The sequence below is a fragment of the Rutidosis leptorrhynchoides genome, chromosome 2, assembly GCF_046630445.1.
Source record: "Rutidosis leptorrhynchoides isolate AG116_Rl617_1_P2 chromosome 2, CSIRO_AGI_Rlap_v1, whole genome shotgun sequence".
NCBI lineage: Eukaryota > Viridiplantae > Streptophyta > Magnoliopsida > Asterales > Asteraceae > Rutidosis > Rutidosis leptorrhynchoides.
The window spans coordinates 321,860,704-321,882,380 of NC_092334.1; the positions used below are offsets into that span (position 1 = coordinate 321,860,704).

At 32.1% G+C, this 21,677-nt stretch overlaps 1 protein-coding gene across 1 annotated transcript; it reads right to left on the reverse strand.

Moving 5' to 3' along the window:
• Positions 1-5,688: 5,688 nt before the first annotated feature.
• Positions 5,689-7,300, reverse strand: LOC139888795 (uncharacterized). The gene is made up of 2 exons (XM_071871781.1): positions 6,586-7,300; positions 5,689-6,455 (listed from the first exon to the last, which is right to left on the reverse strand). Exons 1-2 carry the CDS (start codon positions 7,298-7,300, stop codon positions 5,689-5,691), a joined length of 1,482 nt encoding a protein of 493 aa, XP_071727882.1.
• Between the last annotated feature and the right edge of the window lie 14,377 nt (positions 7,301-21,677).

A 21,677-nucleotide genomic window follows, 5' to 3' on the forward strand; every position in this document is an offset into this window, starting at 1 on the left:
CCTTATTCTTGGCCTTCGACTACAACCACTATCACCATCATCATCTTCTTCAATCAAGCACTCAATTCAAAGGGCTTTCATCATTTCCGGATTCACCGCATCGTCCTCTACGCGTCTATACCATTCGTTTCTTGATTAGGGTATAAACCCTAACCCTAGCTTCTTGATTTTTATTTAATTTTTCTATTTTTGTTGATTATTATGATAGTATAGTACTTGTGGATTGTTGGATTAATGATTGTATGCATAGAATTACTCGTTATTACATGTTTTCGGTTTGTTTAATTCTGGACAGCGGACTAATTGATCATTTCAGTACACTTAACTGATATTTTTGATAAAATAAAGTATTTAGATGAGTTCCTCTCATCAATACATTGATTTTAGACTCCGGATTCATGTTATTTCGATTCTCGGAACTTAAGTTATGCATAAAATGGTGTTTTCTTGGAATTAAAATATAAAAACGAATGTGTTCAGTTTTGGTTCGACTTTGTGACACTTTTGGAATCTCTAGGGTGTACTAGTGTGTTAGGATTGATGATTGGACGAACATTCATGTTCGGGTCATCGAAATTCGAGCCACGGATCACCCGGTATGACTAAAATAAGTTTTTGAACGGATTAAAGTTCCAAGTTGATATATGGCTGTTAGTCACGACTTGGGGACTGATTTTGGGGTGTTCTTAAGTGCAGTAATGTGTCAGGTGGTTTGGTTAGGAGAGGATATATATAAGACTCGCCGAAAACCGACACCCGGAGCTCAAGTTATGACCCGATGAACTTTTAATTAAAACTTATGGTTATGAAATAAGACTTATGATATATATTTATTATATCATTTATTAATTACATTATGATTTAATTAAACATTTAATTAAACTTATGATTAATAATACTTTTATTATTAATAAAAATACTTATGATAAGTATTAAACTTATGTTATGGGATTATTATAATTATAATAAGACTTATAATAAAGATTAATTAATTATTTAATTATTATAAGGCTTAGTTATTATTTAATTATAATTTAATTATTAAATACTTATAATTTAATAATAATAATTAAAACTTATGATATGATTAATAATTCATTATTAATTAATAATACTTATGATATGATTTAAAATTTATTATTAATTAATAATACTTATGTTATGATAAATATTTAATTAATTAATTAAATACTTATGTTATATTAATTATATCATTTAAACTTACGTTAACTTATTAATTCAATATATTTTAATTAAACTTGTTATGATATAATTATACATTTATGACTTTAAATAACATTATATCTTATATTATAAATATAATATACACTTTAAAATTCAATGTTGACTATTTTTGACCAAGGTTGACTTTTGACTTGACTTTCGGTTGACTTTGACTTTCAGTTAACTTATGTTGACTTTCTAATTAAGGAAATTTCCTAAGTTAAAAACTTTCTAAAAATAGAAACCTTCTAATTATAGAAACTTTCCTAATATAGTAACTTTCTAAAAATAGAAACTTTCCAAAAATAGAAACTTTCTAAAAATAGAAACTTTTCAAAAATGGAAACCTGCTAAAAATAGAAACTTTCTAAAAATAGAAAGTACGTGTTTTACGTTGTCCTGATCATACCAAAACATACTGAGTGTTGTTCTATGTTTACTTGCAACAAGTACTATAGCTATCATACTAAGACTTGACCTAAGTTAGTTATTTATATCGACCTGCTTTATTTATAGGTCGGCGTTGTGATCATTCTTGATCACTTACTTCATTTGCGGTTCACATTTTTGTGTGGTTACTTCATTTTCGTTAAGGTGAGTTATAGTCCCGTTTTTCATACTATTTAAAGTATTTTTGGGATGTGATTACATGCATTTTGTTTTACGTTTAGACACAAGTGGCAATTAAATTTAAATTATTCACTATGAGTTGAACGAAAATATTTCCTAGTCTGGTAACTGTAATCACTGGTTTCTACTGGTGAACGCGAATCCAATAGATAGATCTATCGGGCTTGTCAGCCCCATTTCGAGCTAGTCGCGCTAGCAATTTATAATCGGAATGTATTAGTACTTCGTAATTATTTGAAGATACACATGTTCAGTGTATATTGTGTTTCGTAAGGGTATGGAAATGGTTAAGTGGTTACCAGGTGACTCATGGATTAATGGAATAATAGTTTAATGTTTTCTAACATTTTTAAATCTTGTGGATTAAATTTTATTCGTTTATTTAAACCTATAATTCACTCAACATTTTTGTTGACAGTTTACTCGCATGTTTTCACAGGTACTTGATTATTTGGGCTTCTGCTGTGTTAGAGGTTCTGCATACATTTTGGCAGATTTTGATAAACATTAAACTTTGCATTCTTTTTGGTTATTTAAACTTGTGGGTGTTTGTTGACATGTTTTGGTCAACTTTGGATATTTTAATAAGTTGAGTTGTTTAGAACTACTTATTTTGGGTAAATTTCCTTTTTGGGAAACTTTTTGATTAAAGAATGCAATGTTGTTTAATAAATTCATTTAAAGTTCGAACATGATGTGGGACCAAGTGACGGAGCCATTAAGGGTACTTGACGGGGTCATCACAGTTGGTATCAGATCTCTGGTTGTAGGGAACTAGGCGGTCATAATGTGGTTAACCCTTGGTCTTTAGGGTGCATTAGAGTCTAGTCTACAGCCCAGCCTTTCTTGATATAGCATTATTATGCATTTCATTTCATATGAGGAATAATTATAAGTTATTGCTTATGTTGTTTCTATTTTGTATGTGGTATGTGGTTTTGCTGTTTGCAGATGTCGGTTCAAGCAACAGTTCCGGTCCAGCTCCTGTTTCCCCGTCTGCCGCCCGTCGTCGTGCTCAGCAGCCTCGCATGAATGACCATATTAACTACTACATGGCTACCATCACTCATATGACTAGGGCATATACGCCCGAGACGCGCATTGATGCTCTTAGCGATTGTATGCATGTCTTGTCGGATACGGAGGTGATGGATGAGATTAGAGCTGATATGGATACGTTCATTAGCTTCAAGCATGGGGTCGAGATCAAGATGCAGAAGTGTAATCGAGAGGTGGACACTAAGTTAGAGGCTCTTGAGAGCATGGTTCGTGGTCTTAAGACGAAGTTGGAGGAGGTGAAGAGTAAGTTGAGGAAGTATGAGACTCCCGAGGAGCCTCATACCAGCCCAACTTATCATACCCGCTCCAAGCAGGCGTGATGTGATGATTCATGAGTGATTACTTTATTTCATAGACTTAATGTCCTTTTATACATTTATTTTTGGGTGATGTACGGCATTTTTCCGAGGATTTTATTATGGGATGTTTTCGTTTATGTATGGATGGTTATTTCTTTTATAACATCTGTTATCATTATCATATTTTTTCTGGTGTTGTGGCTCTTGGCATGGTATAGTATATGCGTAATATAGTTCATGTATGTTAGGTGCTATGTATGTTGTATGATATTTATCATAAAGTATGTATGGATGTGGTGGCTATTTCTATAACTATAATAACTATCATGTTATTACTCATATTGTTCATTGACTATTATTTTAATGGTTAATCATTTCGGGTTCGATCTATTCCTTTATAACACTGGTATTATTCTTAGTACTAACGGTTGTGTTATTATGTTTTGAAGATCATGCCTCCCCGTGAGTCCAACGAAACTCGCATGCAACGTTTAATTGCTGAAGGGATTGCAGCTGCAATGGCAGCTAATGCTAATGTCAATGCCAACAATCAGGTGGGATGCTCCCACAAGACTTTCAAGGCTAGTCGTCCACAAGAATTTAGTGGCACCGAAGGATCCATTGGACTTACTCGTTGGTTTGAGAAGGTTGAGTCTATATTTTCGGATAGTAGAGTCCGTGATGAGGACAAGGTCAGTTTCGCCAACTACACTCTCAAAGACAGTGCTTTAACTTGGTGGAATAATTTGGTTAGCAGTTTGGGTAATGATGCTGCTTATGGTTTGTCTTGGAATGATTTTAAAGAGAGGATGATCACCCGTTATTGTCCAAGAGGTGAACTTAAGAAGTTGGAGACTGAGCTTAAGAACTTAAAGATGAAAGGAACCGAGCTCGATGCTTATGAGCAAAGGTTCTTTGAATTGATGTTGTTGTGTCCAAACGCTTATCCGGATGAGGACCGTAAGATTGAAGCTTATATTGATGGGTTATCTGAGCAGATTGAAACTGGGGTTGAGTCTAGTGAGCCTCAGACTATTGAAGCTGCCATGTTTATGGCACATAAGCTTAATGATAAGATTTTTAGGAGAGGTAAGAAGGCTGCGTCAGATGTTAGTGATGAAGTTGTTAAAAAGGCTGATGATGGAAAAAGGAAGTGGGATAACGCCCGCAACCAGAATCAAAGTCAGCAAAAGAAACAAACTTCGGATTCGAATAACCATAACCAGCGTATTTGTCCTAGATGTTATAAGGCTCACGATGCTTATTATACGGTTACTTGTAAGAGGTGTTCCAAGCAGGGACACATTGCTAAAGATTGTAAGGTGATCATGCCGGATACTGCTCCTCCTGCTACAAAATAATGGTGGTAATGGTAATGGGAAGCCGAAGAATGGTGGTAATCAGAAGGTTTGCTATGAATGTGGTAAACCGGGGCATTTTCGTGATACCTGCCCTAATAAGAAGACTGCTGAAAATGCACATGGAAGGGCGTTCAATATTAATGCCAGGGATGCTGAGGAAGATCCAAAACTTGTTACTGGTACATTCTCGGTCAACGACTTATCGGTTTATGTACTATTTGATTCAGGGGCTGATTTAAGTTTTGTGTCAAGTAAATTTAGTCCAAAAATCAAAACTCCATTAATTCCTCTAGACAGAATTTATGTTGTAGAGATAGCTAATGGTAAAGTGCTTACTGCTAAGACTGTGTATCGTAAATGTAACATTAATCTGGCTGGTAGAGATTTTGAGGTAGATTTAATACCGATTGACCTAGGCAGTTTTGACGTTGTTATTGGTATGGATTGGCTGTCTGCGAATCGTGCTGAAATTGTGTGTTATGAGAAAGTTGTTCGTATTACCAATGTGGTTGGAGAGCCGCTGATGGTTTTTGGGGATAAGAAATGCAGATAGTTAAATCTTATTAGCTGTTTGAAAGTTCATAAATATCTTCGCAAAGGCTGTCATGCTATTCTAGCTCATGTTGTTGATTCTGATAAAGAAGAGAAGAACATTCGTGATGTTCCTATTGTTAGAGATTTTCCCGAGGTATTTCCCGAAGATTTACCTGGCCTTCCGCTGCAACGCGCAGTAGAATTTCAAATTGATCTTGTTCCCGGTGCTACTCCTGTAGCACGTGCTCCTTATCGACTTGCGCCTTCCTAACTTCAAGAATTGTCGAGTCAACTCTGTGAGTTGTTAGACAAAGGTTTTATTCGTCCCAGTTCGTCCCCTTGGGGAGCTCCTATTCTGTTTGTTAAAAAGAAGGATGGTTCGTTCCATTTGTGTATTGATTATCGCAAATTGAACAAGCTCACAGTTAAAAATTGTTACCCTCTTCCAAGAATTGATGATCTGTTCGATCAGCTTCAAGGTTCGTCAGTTTATTCTAAGATCGCACTTTTTCCGATTATCATCAACTGCGGGTTAAAGAATCTGATATTCCGAAAATTGCATTCCGCACCAGTTATGGTCACTACGAATTTCTTGTTATGCCATTTGGATTGACCGGCAGTAACCCTAGTAGTTCATCTGGAAACACTTCCGGATATTCGAAAACTACTGGGATATCTGACACCATTTTCTTATCTTTCTTTGTATCAATGGCATAGACTAGAAATGATTCACACCCTTTGGCTAGAGATTTCTTAGCTTTCATTATCGAAATTAAAGGACGACCAAATCCACTGCGTTCCCCACGGGCCACTACACGTGTCCCATCGGTCAAAGGAAAAGAGATTATTTTCTTATGGCACTTAATGCTAGCTCTATTGTGACTTAACCAATCCATGCCTAATACTACGTCAAAACTAGCTATCGGCATCACTAAACAAGTCACAGGAAAAAAGCCTCCATCTATGTCGATGGTAGCTCTAGACACAGATGTTGTGACTGAGATCATTTTACCATCGGCCACTTCTACTCTTAATAGAGCAGAAATCATTTCAACAGGTAAATTCAACTTATCATAGAAGGTAACAGACATGAAGGAGCGATTTACACCAGAATCAAATAGCACACGAGCAGGTACAAAATTTATTAAGAACATACCCGTGATCACGTCGTCAGTAGCAGTAGCATCATCTACTGACATCTGAAAGGCTCGACCCTCAGGAGCTGGAGGATTCTTTCTTTTGTGGCCCATAACAGAAGCCGAAGATCCACCAACAGACATTGTTCTAGCCCCTGACCCCGCCCTGAAACTCAGTCTCTTTGCCGTTAGACATTCAGTTGATCGATGCCCTTCTTTTTACAATTTCAGCAAACATTGTCTTTAGAATAACATGATTGAAAATCATGACCCACCGTTCCACATCTCATACATCTCTTAGTCAAAACTGAACGTACGACGATCTGCACGCATGACACCAACCTTTCTGACTGAATCCAGTACCACTCTGCAAGGATTTCCCTCTCTGATTGTAACTAGAAGACTTCTTTGACCTAAAACTCATTTGACATGTCGCTTGTTTAGGTTGCAACATTTGTTCTCTTCTTTGTTCTTTTGTTGCTTTTACATCACCTTCCACGTTTTTCGCCATGGTGAAGGCTTGCGGTAAGGTTGTTGCCATTCTGACCATCGTTCGGTATTCGGGTAGTATCATCTCTACGAACTGATCAATTCGGGATTGTTCGTCTGGGAGCCATTGTTGCACAAATCGAAGCTTGTCGGTATACTGCTCAATTACTTCATCAATGGACATTTGTTCTGTCATTTTTAATCCCATGAACTCTCTCTTCAACTTAGAAATTTCATACGCAGAGCAATATTGTTCATACACCTTCGCATAAAACTGATCCCATGTAATTTGACTCAGTTGTTCCTTCGGTATAGGAGCAGTCAGAGAATCCCACCAACTCATCGCTTTATTCTTTAATAGCCTACTTGTATATGTAACTTGCAACTCAGGCTCACATTGGCATGCCTCTAATGCCCGTTCTATTTCCTTCAACCAGTATAAGGTTACAGTAGGGGTTGAACTTCCTGAATATTCGGGTGGTTTACAATCAAGTAACTGTTTAAAGGTGCACTTTTTCTTAGTTTCAACTATCGGTTTTTGAAACATAGGGTTCTGAGATGGATTCATCACAGGATTTTGATAAGGGTAGTTGAATTGTGGAGGACACTGGAATTGCGACGAAAATTGGTTTTAGACTTGTGGTGGTTGAGAAGTAATCCGCATCAGCATAGATGAATATTGTAGGATCGGAAAACCAGGAGGTGTAGGCTCAACATTTACATTTGAAATCACAATAGGTTGAGCATTTTCAAGTTCTGTTATCCTATCCCTAGATTCTTTTAGTTGACTTTCCAACGGGTTGATATATTCCTGTTGATCGTCATCAGGAACATATCTGTGACGACCCGGAAATTTTCGACCAAATTTAAACTTAATCTTTATATATTTTCGACTTGATAAGCAATGAATTTTAATAAATCTTGAACCTCCAAAAAGAGTTTTACACAAGCTTTCGGTCACCCTTTTATTCCGACGATTCACGAACGTCATAACTTGATTTAATTGTTTAATTGTTTAATTATTGTGTATATATATGGATTTTTATATATTTAACTTGAAAATATGATAATTAAATATCTCATTAAGTATATTAACAAAGTATTATATATATATATATATATATATATATATATATATATATATATATATATATATATATATATATATATATATATATATATATATATATATATATATATATATATATATTTTCATACTAGTAATTTAAAGAGTTTTCAAACAATATATATATTACTATTTAAACGACGTAATTAACTTATGTTAAAATGTATTTACATATAATGTATTACGAGTGTAAATACATCCTTACAAGTATTGAATACACTTTATAATATACCAATACATATAAAGGATAGCTATACTCATATTTTCGTTCAATTTCCTCAAGAATTCTACTCGCATTCATACGGTATTTTTACCCATATTATACACAGCTTCTAGAAGTATTTACTATTGGTATATACCAATAGAAATCTGCAATTATTTGTGTAATATGTCATCCATGACCTAATCAATTTAATATGGCATGTATGACTTAATACAATTTAACCTATCTTAGATATTTTCACTAAAAGCCAAAATTATAAGCTTATAAATAAGGACCATTTTAACTCATTTTTACTCCACATTTTCTTAAACTATAAACACACACTTGAATGCTCTCATATCATACTTTAATCTTAGAAACTATCCTCTTCATAATCAAGGTAAAATACTTCTCAAAATCCTTGTTCAATTCCTTGTATAGTTGCTATCTTATTATACTTATAAAACTTGTAAAAACTAGAACTTATTTTGGTGAACACCAAGCTTGTTTGAAAAACTAATCTAATCTTTCTAACTTAACTTTAATAACACTTATTTATATGTATTATGATGTTATATTAAGTTAATATAATAACTTATAACTTGTACATATGAAGAACACCTTGAAACTTAACATATATCATTTAATCTCCATTCGGTAAAAAGCGGTCTGTTTTGGGTTGGGAATTAAAAACCTATCTTAGACTTTGAGTTCGAGGCTAAGACTTTGGAAATATGTTAATATATGTAAATAAGACTTCCAGTATTTTTTTTTCCATGATTTTAGACAAAGTGGAAGTATTTTATCAAAAATCATATATTGAGTGGATGCCGGGATTTTTCCAAATCTGTCCACCGACACAAAAAGAGGGTAAAGCTCTAAAAATTACTACTTGGGATGAATTTTTCGAATTGATTTTATAAAATTTACTTCTTAATAAATCCATAGCAATTTGATTCACTTTAAACGGAGTTGTAATGAATATTTGGCGAGCAAAACAAAATCTGCTAAAATTAACGTTGTATGGACGAAATTTATATTATAAAAACTATATTAACCATATCCTTGTTAACTTTTCCTATATCCTATATATATTTGGACATGTTATTAGTAGTATAACAAAATATTATAATCTTGGTTAATTCTGTTGTCGTGACCCGTCCTTATCCATATGGACGAATACATTACATTTGGTTACATCGCGAGGTACTTGACCTCTATATGATACATTTTACAAACATTGCATTCGTTTTTAAAAGACAAACTTTCATCACATCGAAAGTTGACAGCATGCATACCATTTCATAATATATCCAACTATAATTGACTTAATAATAATCTTGATGAACTCAACGACTCGAATGCAACGTCTTTTGAAATATGTCATGAATGACTCCAAGTAATATCTCTAAAATGAGCAAATGTACAGCGGAAAATTTCTTTCATACCTGAGAATAAACATGCTTTAAAGTGTCAACCAAAAGGTTGGTGAGTTCATTAGTTTATCATAAACAATCATTTTCAATAATATAATAGACCACAAGATACTCATAAATATACGTTCCATGCATAGAAATAAAAATCATTCATATGGATTGAACACCTGGTAACCGAACTTAACAAGATGCATATAAAAATATCCCCTATCATTCCGGGACTCCCTTCGAACATGATAAATTCGAAGTTCTAAAGCATCCGGTACTTTAGATGGGGCTTGTTGGGCCCGATAGATCTATCTTTAAGATTCGCGTTAATTAGGGTGTCTGTTCCCTAATTCTTAGATTACCAGACTAAAAAGGGGCATATTCGGTTTAATAATCCAGCCATAGAATGTAGTTTCAAGTACTTGTGTCTATTCTATCAAATATTTATAAAGCAGCGCATGTATTCTCAGTCCCAAAAATATATATTGCAAAAGCATTTAAAAAGGGAGCAAATGAAACTCACAATAGGATATTTTGTAGTAAAACTATTCATACGACGATACTGAACAATGCAGAGTTGACCTCGGATTCACGAACCTATATCAATTGTATATCTATTAAAATATATAATAGAAATCACATTTCATTTATTATATTATTTACATATTTGTAGTTATATAGAATTTATACTAAATTCCATTTAAAAATGTATACTTATATTATATTTTAAATTATATGTTATATATATTTAAAATGATTAATATCTATACATTTAGTTATATTAATATATCTATATATTATATATATATGATTAATATAAAAAAAATATATCAATAGTTTGTTATATGTAAGTATTTATATAAGTAATGTTACTATTTTTTGATATATAGTTATATGAAATATTAATACGATTATAGTATATGAAATAAGTATATTTTATGTACAAAATATTTATCCGTTTAAAAAAATAATAGTTTTGATAATAATGATGTGCTATTAATAATAATAATAACTTTATTAATACTAATAAAGATAATACTAATAAAAATTATATTGTTAATAATGATACCTATGTTAATGATAATGATAATACTAATAATAATAAAAATGATACTAATACTAATGGTAATGAAAATAATAATAATAATTTGTATTTTTTTCAAAATAATAATAATAGTAATAATAATAATCATAATAATGATCATAATACCTATTTTAATACTAATACTATTAATAATACTCTTAATACTTTAATGATAATACTTATTAATAATAATGATACTTATTGATAATAATAATACCTTTTTAATTATTTTATTGTATAAAACTTTCATTATTACTCATAATCTTAATCATTTTTTTTCATACTTTTATCATATCGAATTCATATGGGTTACTATATCCATACTTATAATTGTTAATAAGTTTTATCCATCTATTATTTTATAATCATAGCATTTTAACTTTATATTTTATATCTAATTCATAATAATAATAGTAATAATAATAACAACAACAACAACAACAATAATAATAATAATAATAATAATAATAATAATAATAATAATAATAATAATAATAATAATAATAATAATAATAATAATAATAATAATAATAATAATAATAATAATAATAATAATCATGATATTTACTAATAATAATAAGGATAGAATATAAAATAAGAGAGTATACCCTTTCCAAGCCTTTTATAAAAAGAATGCCTCCAAACGGGACTCGAACCCATGACCTCTCGTATAACACAAACACCCTAATCCATTCCTCCATTTCATCCTTTCTGTTTTAATTACGGATTAAATCCTTTTACCCAGTATTCGACTATTTTCATTTTCTATATCCTAACTTCATCATCTTATCATGTATCATTCTATCATACTTCTCGGCCCAATTTCCTTCAGTTTATAACTATTGTAGGAGTCCAGCAGGAGTAAGAGCTGGGTCGGCCCAATTATATACTTCAATCGGTCCATGATTATAACCCATTATCCTAACCACTAAAGATTAGGAACGCAACCTAACTGACTAAAATATTGCTCAGTATATCATAGCAGATTTCACAAAAAAAAGGATATCCAGCTGTAATTCCATTACGCGTTTGAAACAGAAACACCAAATCGAAAAAAAGGAACATGAGGTAATAATCCGACCCAACAGTATAATTAAATAATTCATGGGGTTTAATTATTTATTGAATGTCGGCCATCAAGGGATTATAATAATTGGTGACTTCCTTACATTAACTTTACAGCTACTCATCGACCTTATTAGTGTAAAATAATTCGTAAGCACTTCGATACTATGTGTAATTTAATGTTGGTCTTACATGATAAGGATGTGGGTTTGTGTTTGGCAAGGGAAATTCTTGAACGACAGTCGGTAGTAGAACATAAACGAGTTCATACGGTTTATCATCATCATCTTTATTTATATCGCTGTTGTAACAGAATGTGTAAACAATATTTACAATGGTGTTTTGGGTCTATTCAAAACGTTGCAACATCGTAATAGCAGTAACAATGGTGATGAATTTGTTGGATTGTAGTGGAGTTGTTGATTTGGTTCTCGGACACCAGAAAAAGAAAAGGAACAATAGTAGTTATAGGGTTTTGGTAGAGGATTGCTTGATCAAAATAATAATTATAATAATAATAATAATAATAATAATAATAATAATAATAATAATAATAATAATAATAATAATAATAATAGAATAGCAGCAGGAGCATCGATATAAAACAAATGGGTTTTGGTTTTGGGGTGGTTCACGAGTAGCTGTAGTAGTGGGTGGTTCTTGGGTGAGCATGGTGATTAATGATTGTAGCCGATGGTTATTAAGGTGGTGGTGATGGTGACTCTCGGTATGTTTTCAAGTGGTAAAACAAGTAGTAGTGGGTTCTTCAATTGTTAAAAGAAAAAAGAAAACGTACGTGGTGGTGATAAAGATTGTAAGTGGCCTTGTATGTCGACAGTGTCTATGATGGTTGAAAAGATTCGATGGTGACTGAAGGTTCAAGTTTAGCCGGTGATGTCTTGATGTCTTGTGAAAAAGAATAAATAGAAAATAAGGGTGGTGAAGAGGTGAAGGTGTCTATGGTGGTGGTGTTTACAAGGGTGGCTGTATGGTAGTGTCAAAGTGGTGACTTGAGGATGGTTTCTGCCGAAACAAAGAGAAGAAGGAAGAGATAAGATGATGGTTAAAAATAAGTGTTGCCTTTGCATCTATTACATATCTCTCAATTTGTATATATGATACTAATTAGTTTATGATAAGAAAAGTGAAAACAGTAACATAATCATTCAATCAATATATTAAAGTGTTCAATTAGAAGCAGTGAAGAGAATTGTTTTGTTTTGGTGATTCACGGACACAGAAATAGACATAGATATTTATTAATAGTAATATAATAATAATTATAATAATATTAAAAATAAAACGTGTGATAATATATTAGCCGTCGCCTTTCACGGACTGGATTTCGTACTCCGCTGTTAGTCAGTAGCGGATAAAGGTATTCGAAAAAGTTCCGAATTTTTAGAGTGAGTATATTTAATTATTTCGATCATTATTATGTAAAATTAATCATAAAAAGTTGACCTTTTTATTAGCGTTCATTCCCAAATAAGAAATACAGAGTATTGAAATTCAACTTAAGATATTTAAATATATTCTTAGCAACTCTAAAATTTATATAACTTAATTACATACCTACGTTTATTACTAAATTTCATAATCTCATATTTTAACTTGTTTAATAACAATCGAATGATAAATTAGTGTCACCGTCGTTTACTAAATAAATTCGAAATCACATACATATATTTAATATACTTCAATTATATATATATATATATATATATATATATATATATATATATATATATATATATATATATATTGATATATTTTAAATAATAATTATTATAATATCATATTTTCATTTTATTTTACATAATACATTCTAATAATTAAATCATATAATATTTCCAATTATTTTTCAAATTATATATTCATCTATTTAAATATATATGTATCTATTTACAAATAGTGGTACGTGAATCGTCGAGAGTAGTCGAAGTTTAATGAATGTAAGAAAATAGTTCAAAAATTTTTTAGACTCAACCTTACAGACTTTGGTTATCGTGTCAAAGACATTAAGTCGTATCGAGAGTTTGGTTCGAAATTAGTCAAAATTTTCCGGGTCGTCACATCTGTGATTGTATATATGTATAATAATATTCTTGGTACGTCTTAACACAATAAGTATACAATACGTTTTGATAAATCCTAACAGAATACATACACAATACGTCTTAGTTAGTTCTAAGACAATACGTATACAATACGTCTCTGGGTTGATGCAAAGACAATATGTATACAATACATCATGGGGTAATTCTAAGATTATATATATATATACCGATTATTGGACTGTTAGACTTTTGGACTATTTTGGACTACTAACATAAAATGTTAAAAATTATTATATAAGTATTCTATGAACTTGCTTTATTTTATTCATATGTCGTATTATTATCTGAATCATTATTATTGTTATAGGTTCGTGAATCCAAGGACGACGGTCATATTTTTAATAAGTTGAAAAACTTATTATTAATATACTTTTACTACTGTGAGTATATAGTCCCATTTTTAAACTCTACAAATATTTTAGGATGAAAATACATGCATTTTATGTTTTACGCCATAGACACAAGTACTTAAAATATATTCTACGTTGAGTTGTACCACTTTGCATATCTTCCCTAATAGCTTGGTGACTAATATTTACATGTTGTAAGAACATCTATCGGGTTTGACAACCCCAACCGGGCTAGTCGCTCTAGTATCGTAAACGGTTGCATAGTACTTCATTTTTACTACACTTGGTACAGTGTAGGGAGATTTCATAATAAAGGGAATATGCCACATTAATGGTTAAGTATGGTTACCGAAGCGCTCAACAACTTATAGAATACTTTTATACAATTGCGAGTGTACATATATTTATAACTATGAAATCTTGTGGTCTATATTTATATCGATGATAAACCTATATATATCACCAACCTTTGTGTTGACTGTTTACGCATGTTTATTCTCAGGTCCTTAAGAAAGTCTTCCGCTGTTGCATTATCTGAGCAAGTTGTGCATGGAGTCTCATACTTTTATTTAAATAAAGTGTTGCCTTCAATAAAACCTTTGTCATATATTATATTCGACTGTTACGTCACGTGTGTAGTATTTGGAAACCGATGTATTTTGGGGATTATTTCTTAAATAATCACCCGCTTGTTTAAAACATGCATTATGTATAATAATGATGTGCTTTTTATGAAACGAACGCAATATTTTCTAAAACGTATCATATAGAGGTAAAATATCTCGCTATGAGACCAATGAGAACGTACTGCGTTTATCGTAATATGGACGGGTCGTTTCAGTTGGCATCAGAGCGTTGGTCTTAACGAACCAGAATTTGCATTAGTGTGTTTAACCAGTAGTTGTTAGGATGCATTAGTGAGTCTGGACTTCGACCGTATCTGCATATTATAAATTTTGCTTATCATTTTTGTCAGAAATTACCTGCCTATCAATTTTTAATCTAGACACGTTTTACTGCAATTATTGCATAGATAGTGTATGGACATATTCATATCTTATCATATCTATCATGGTAGACTCTGCCTGACATCTTCCGTAAATTCCTTCGTAACTTATGGGATTTTGGTATTAAATATACATATGTAAATTATGTATTAAGAATATCAATCTAAATCCTAATTTTTTTTTTTCATATCAACAATCATTTCTCTGATCGTGTAAGGCGGATCCTTCACAAAGCTCGAGCTCATCGGATTCTAAAAGCTATTCCGATATGGAATTTCATTTGAGCTCCGAGAGCAGTTTAACCGGAATGAACCAACCAATTAGTCATCACTTTTTTTGGATGAATTGGGGGTGGGTTCGTGGACGAATCAATCAATTTAGACAAGAAAAAAGCAATCTCTTTCATGAATCTAATTCGCCTCTCGATGGAGAACATGAGGCACTTACCGGCGAACCCGTTCGTATCACCATTTTCTCTCTCTTTTCCAGGATATGCCGCAACGAGTAAAATATTACTAATATTATTGAGGCTATCCGAACTTTACTCCGTATCTTGCATGGTGAATTATTTACTGTCATGAAAAGCAAAACTTCATTAGCAAGTGCATCCTACATCATTTCATTCCCTTTATAAAGCTCTTGACCTCTCTTTTTATTCAAGAAACTTTAAACATATTCTTTCACAATACAAAACAAAACAAAACAAATTCTCATCATCTATACTCACATCAAACCACTACCAGCACCAGCACCAGCAGTACCAACAACATCACAAGCCTCAACATCGCAAGCCACATTACGAGCATCAACATCATACGCACCGCAGGCACTGAGGGATACCAACAATAATAAGTGATGAAGTATTAATTCATTATTTCATTTACGTTGAAGAAATATTCCGCGGCGATTATGTAATCTCTAAAGTTTTAGGGATTATTCATTTCTAGTTCCAACCGTAAACCAAATGAGATTAATATAATATTAACTCATTAAATCCATATTACATCTGAAGAAAATATACATACATATATTTTCATAAAGACTGTAATAAAAATTCTTTTGTACAAAATATTACTTGTGAAATTTTATTTTAACGGGTAGGTAATACCCGAGAAATACTTAAGTTCACATTAATATGTTATACTGTGCATTTTTCAATGATGTTTCGACAATCATTAATTATACTCTCTCCTTTCATAGCAATATACATCATTTCATAAAATTCAAGACAACCATTTTCCATACCAATTCAATTACATATTCTGATTCTGACAGATCAAAATCCAAGTCTTGATTTAAGAAGTGCCATCAATCTTAAATTCCTACATCCTTCAAAATCACACTTTAAATTCAAACTATACTAGAACATCACTTTCATTCACAGAACTCATAAAGATATTCGTATCATTCAAGATTCACGATGAATTCATTATACGGATATTGACAATGACGACTTACGTCTAAACCGTTCAAAATTCTTGAAAACATCTCAACTAAGGAACAATCGAGAGAATGAACCAATCACACGATACTGATAATGCTAAAAACGAACATATATTTTATAGCATTATTCCTCAAGAAAGACAAGCTTTTAGTTGCAATTGTTCTATTTAAAAGTGATATTCGTTTAAATAATAAAAGGTGAAGACAAAAGACAGATTCGATGAATTGAAGACGCAAACGACCAAAAAGCTCAAAAGTACAAAAGACAATCAAAGAGGTTTCAATTATTGATAAGAAACGTCTCGAAATTACAAGAGTACAAGATTCAAAACGCAAAGTACAAGATATTAAATTGTACGCAAGGACGTTCGAAAATCCGGAACCGGGACCAGAGTCAACTCTCAACGCTCGACGCAACGGACTAAAAATTACAAGTCAACTATGCACATAAATATAATATAACATTTAAATAATTCTTATAATTATTTATATATTATATAAATAAATAAAAACCGTCGGCAAGAAAGACTCCAAATTGTGTGAGCTGTATTTACAAACTCCGCGACTCGCGGAGTTTGAAGGCAAAAAATGCCGCGAGTCGCGGAGCCCCAAATTCTGCAATTCCCTATAAAGCCAGCCGAATTCTGATCATTTTTCATCATCTAATATCTATCTCTCTCTCAATATATACGTAATTATATATATAATTTTTATTTTAATTTTAATTTTAATTTTAAATCCTAATAATAAGGGTATGTTAGCAAATGTTGTAAGGGTGTAAGTCGAAATTCTGACCGTGTAACGCTACGCTATTTTTAATCATTGTAAGTTATGTTCAACCTTTTTAATTTAATGTCTCGTAGCTAAATTATTATTATGCTTATTTAATCCGAAGTAATCATGATGTTGGGCTAATTACTAAAATTGGGTAATTGGGCTTTGTACCATAATTGGGGTTTGGACAAAAGAGCGACACTTGTGGAAATTAGAGTATGGGCTATTAATGGGCTTTATATTTGTTTAACTAAATGATAGTTTGTTAATGTTAATATAAAGATTTACAATTGGGCGTCCCTATAAATTACCATATACACTCGATCGGACACGATGGGCAGGGTATTTATATGTACGAATAATCGTTCATTTAACCGGACACGGGAATGGATTAATAGCCACTAGAATAATTAAAACAGGGGTGAAATTATATACAAGGACACTTGGTATAATTGATAACAAAATATTAAAACCTTGGGTTACACTCAGTCGACATCCTGGTGTAATTATTAAACAAAGTATTAAAATCTTGTTACAGTTTAAGTCCCCAATTAGTTGGAATATTTAACTTCGAGTATAAGAATAATTTGACGAGGATACTCGCACTTTATATTTATGACTGATGGACTGTTATGGACAAAAACCAAACAGACATATTAAATAATCCAGGACAAAGGACAATTAACCCATGGGCATAAAACTAAAATCAACACGTCAACCATCATGATTACGGAAGTTTAAATAAGCATAATTCTTTTATTTCATATTTAATTTCCTTTATTTTATATTTAATTGCACTTCTAATTATCGCATTTTTATTGTTATTGTATTTAATTGCACTTTTAATTATCGTACTTTTTAATTATCGCAAGTTTATTTTATCGCACTTTTATTATTCGCAATTTCATTATCGTTATTTACTTTACGCTTTATTTTAAGTCTTGTATTTATTTTTAATATTTTACATTTGGTTTTAACTGTGACTAAAGTTTTAAAATCGACAAACCGGTCATTAAACGGTAAAAACCCCCCTTTTATAATAATAATATTACTTATATATATATATATATATATTTGTATTTTTATAAAAGTAAACTAATATAGCGTTAAGCTTTGTTTAAAAAGATTCCCTGTGGAACGAACCGGACTTACTAAAAACTACACTACTGTACGATTAGGTACACTGCCTATAAGTATTGTAGCAAGGTTTAAGTATATCCATTCTATAAATAAATAAATATCTTGTGTAAAAATGTATCGTATTTAATAGTATTTCCTGCTAAAATTAATAGCTATTTTAAATACACCTCACATGACATCAAGTATATTTTTGGCGCCGCTGCCAGGGACACTCTTAAACGCCGGAAGCGCAACGCTAATATAAAAAAAAAACGTCAATTTAAACTGTACCAGAGTTGAATTCTGGAACCCCGCGACTCGCGGGGTTTGTAGCTTCGGGGACCGCGACTCGCGGAGCCGTCTGACACGAACCTGGTCCAGCAATTAATACGAGTTAGGTTTTAATTATTTATTATTATTATTATTAAACCTAATTAGGTTTTATATATAATATTATTTAGTTTAAGTTTTTAATTAATTTGTAATATTAAATTTTAATTAGTTTTATTTATATATAAAAATTAATACTATTATAAAATAAATAATATAAAAATAATATTTTTATAAAAATTGTACTTTTTACAACTTTTTGTATATTTTTATATTTTGTCCCTTTTTAATCGTTTTAGTGTAATATTTGTATTTTTCGCTCATATTTAGTTTTAAACTTAGTTTTTGCCATAGTTATTTTTACTTCTAGATTTTTAGGCTTTGCCGTAAAATCCCTTAAGTGCTTTTTCTTTAGACTAATATTTAGGTGCTTTAGAATTTTGCGACGCCTTTTTAAGTTTTAGTTTCTTTTTAAGTTATTTCCATTTGGGATTTAGTTTTTCCTGTAAGCTTTAATATTTTTAGACGACTTTTACCTATGTATCAATTATCATTCCAATTAGTAATCTCAATTTGCGATTATAATTTTAAGTTAGTTGTAGTAATAAGGTTAGGTTAGTCAAGTATTTTTAAGTTTTATAAGTTTCTTTTATTTTTCCGTCACCTTTTATTTTTCAACCATTTTTCTTTTTCGACCTTTTTCGACGAACTCTTTTTCTTTCTTATTTCTCGCTATTCTAGTTTTAGGACATAGATTTTTATTCTACTTCTTATCTAAATTTCTTAAAATTACGAAAATTTATTTTAAGTGGTTAAATTGATAGACATCAAAATTTTCTGGTTCGTAGTAATAGTTGGATTTGTACGTGGACCGGGTTATTGGAGCCAAACAGTCCTCAATTATATTGAGACCAAACGAATCCTGCCCCTCTGCTGCATCTTTTGGCTATTCGAAACGTGGGCAAAATCAGAAAAGTCTATTGATTGGATAACTTATTATAATTTTTCTTTCCTTTTTAAAACTAATAGGATATTCAGTGAATGCACCGAGCAAGACGTTCACCACCTTTTGTACGTTCACCACCTGTAACTAGATCAAGACATTTAGTAAATATTACCGCCGTTGATTTTTCTTTAGAATCGTCATCCAGTCTACCAAGTACTTCAGTTCAAATTTCCGATAATCCATTTTTTGAACCCGACCTCACAATTGAGAATCCGGAGAATATTCAGGAACGATTCATAGATCCTGAACCACTAAATTTTCCTCCGGAACCACCAATCATTCAAACAGAGATTGTTGAGAAACGAACCATTAAATCAGAATCCTCTAGTGATTCCGATTCAACAAATTCAATTATGGAGAATCTGGAACCTTTAAGTATGGAAGACCGAATGAGAGCTAAACGCACTGGCCAAGGTCACGCAATTACTCATCCAGACATTAATGCGCCAGATTATGAAATCAAAGGACAAATTCTACACATGGTGACTAATCAATTCCAATTTAGTGGTGTGACGAAGGAAGATCCAAACGAACATCTACGTACCTTTAATAGGATCTGCACACTATTTAAAATCCGAGAAGTTGAGGATGAACAGATATATCTCATGTTATTTCCCTGGACTTTAAAGGGAGAAGCCAAAGATTGGTTGGAGTCGTTACCTGAAGGGGCGATTGATACATGGGATGTTTTAGTTGAAAAATTTCTTAAACAATTCTTTCCTGCATCTAAAGCCGTAAGACTTCAAGCAGAAATTGTTACGTTCACACAGAAGCCGAATGAAACTCTATATGAGGCGTGGACAAGATATGGAAAGTTATTAAGAGGATGTCCGCAACATGGTTTAGACACCTGTCAAATAGTACAAATATTCTACCAAGGATGCGACATCACTACAAGGAAAGACATAGATATAGCAGCTGGTGGTTCTATTATGAAGAAAACCGAAACTGATGCTTACAAAATTATTGATAACACTGCTTCCCACTCACACGAGTGGCACCAAGAAAAAGATATCGTTAGATCATCTAAAGAAGCTAGAGCCGATTCTAGCCATGACTTAGATTCCATTTCCGCAAAGATAGATGCTGTGGAGAGACGAATGGAAAAGATGACTAAAGATATTCACTCAATACGAATTAGTTGTGAGCAGTGTGGAGGACCACATTTGATAAAAGATTGTCTCAGTATTGAATTAACAATGGAACAAAGAGAGAATATTTCATACATAAACCAAAGGCCTGGAAATAATTATCAGAATAATTATCAACCGCCAAGACCGATTTACAATCAAAATCAGAATTATAACCGAAATATTCCATACAACAACCAACAAGGTCCTAGCAATCAACAAGTATCCAATAATAATTACAATCAGCAAAGACCTAATTTTCAAAACAAACCACCACAACAAACCGATGATAAAAAGCCGAATTTAGAAGATATGATGACGAAGCTAGTTGAGACTCAAACGCAGTTTTTCACATCTCAGAAACAAACTAATGAACAAAATACTCAAGCATTTAGAAATCAACAAGCTTCTATTCAAAATCTGGAACAAGAAGTAAGTAACCTAGCAAGATTAATAGGTGAAAGAAAACCGGGAAGTCTACCTAGTGATACAAACGCTAACCCCCGGAATGAAACAGCTAAATCCATTACCACAAGAAGTGGTACAACACTTAAACCACCTGAAATACCTGTAACTTTTGATGAAGCTATTCCTACTCCACAAGAACCACAACCTGATCAAGATAAGGAAAAAGAACCGGTAGTTGAAAAGGTTAATGAAGATAACACAGTTAAGGCTAAACCTTATGTTAAACCATACCAACCACCACTTCCTTACCCGAGTAAAATGAAGAAAGAGAAACTTGAAGCCGAGCAATCCAAATTC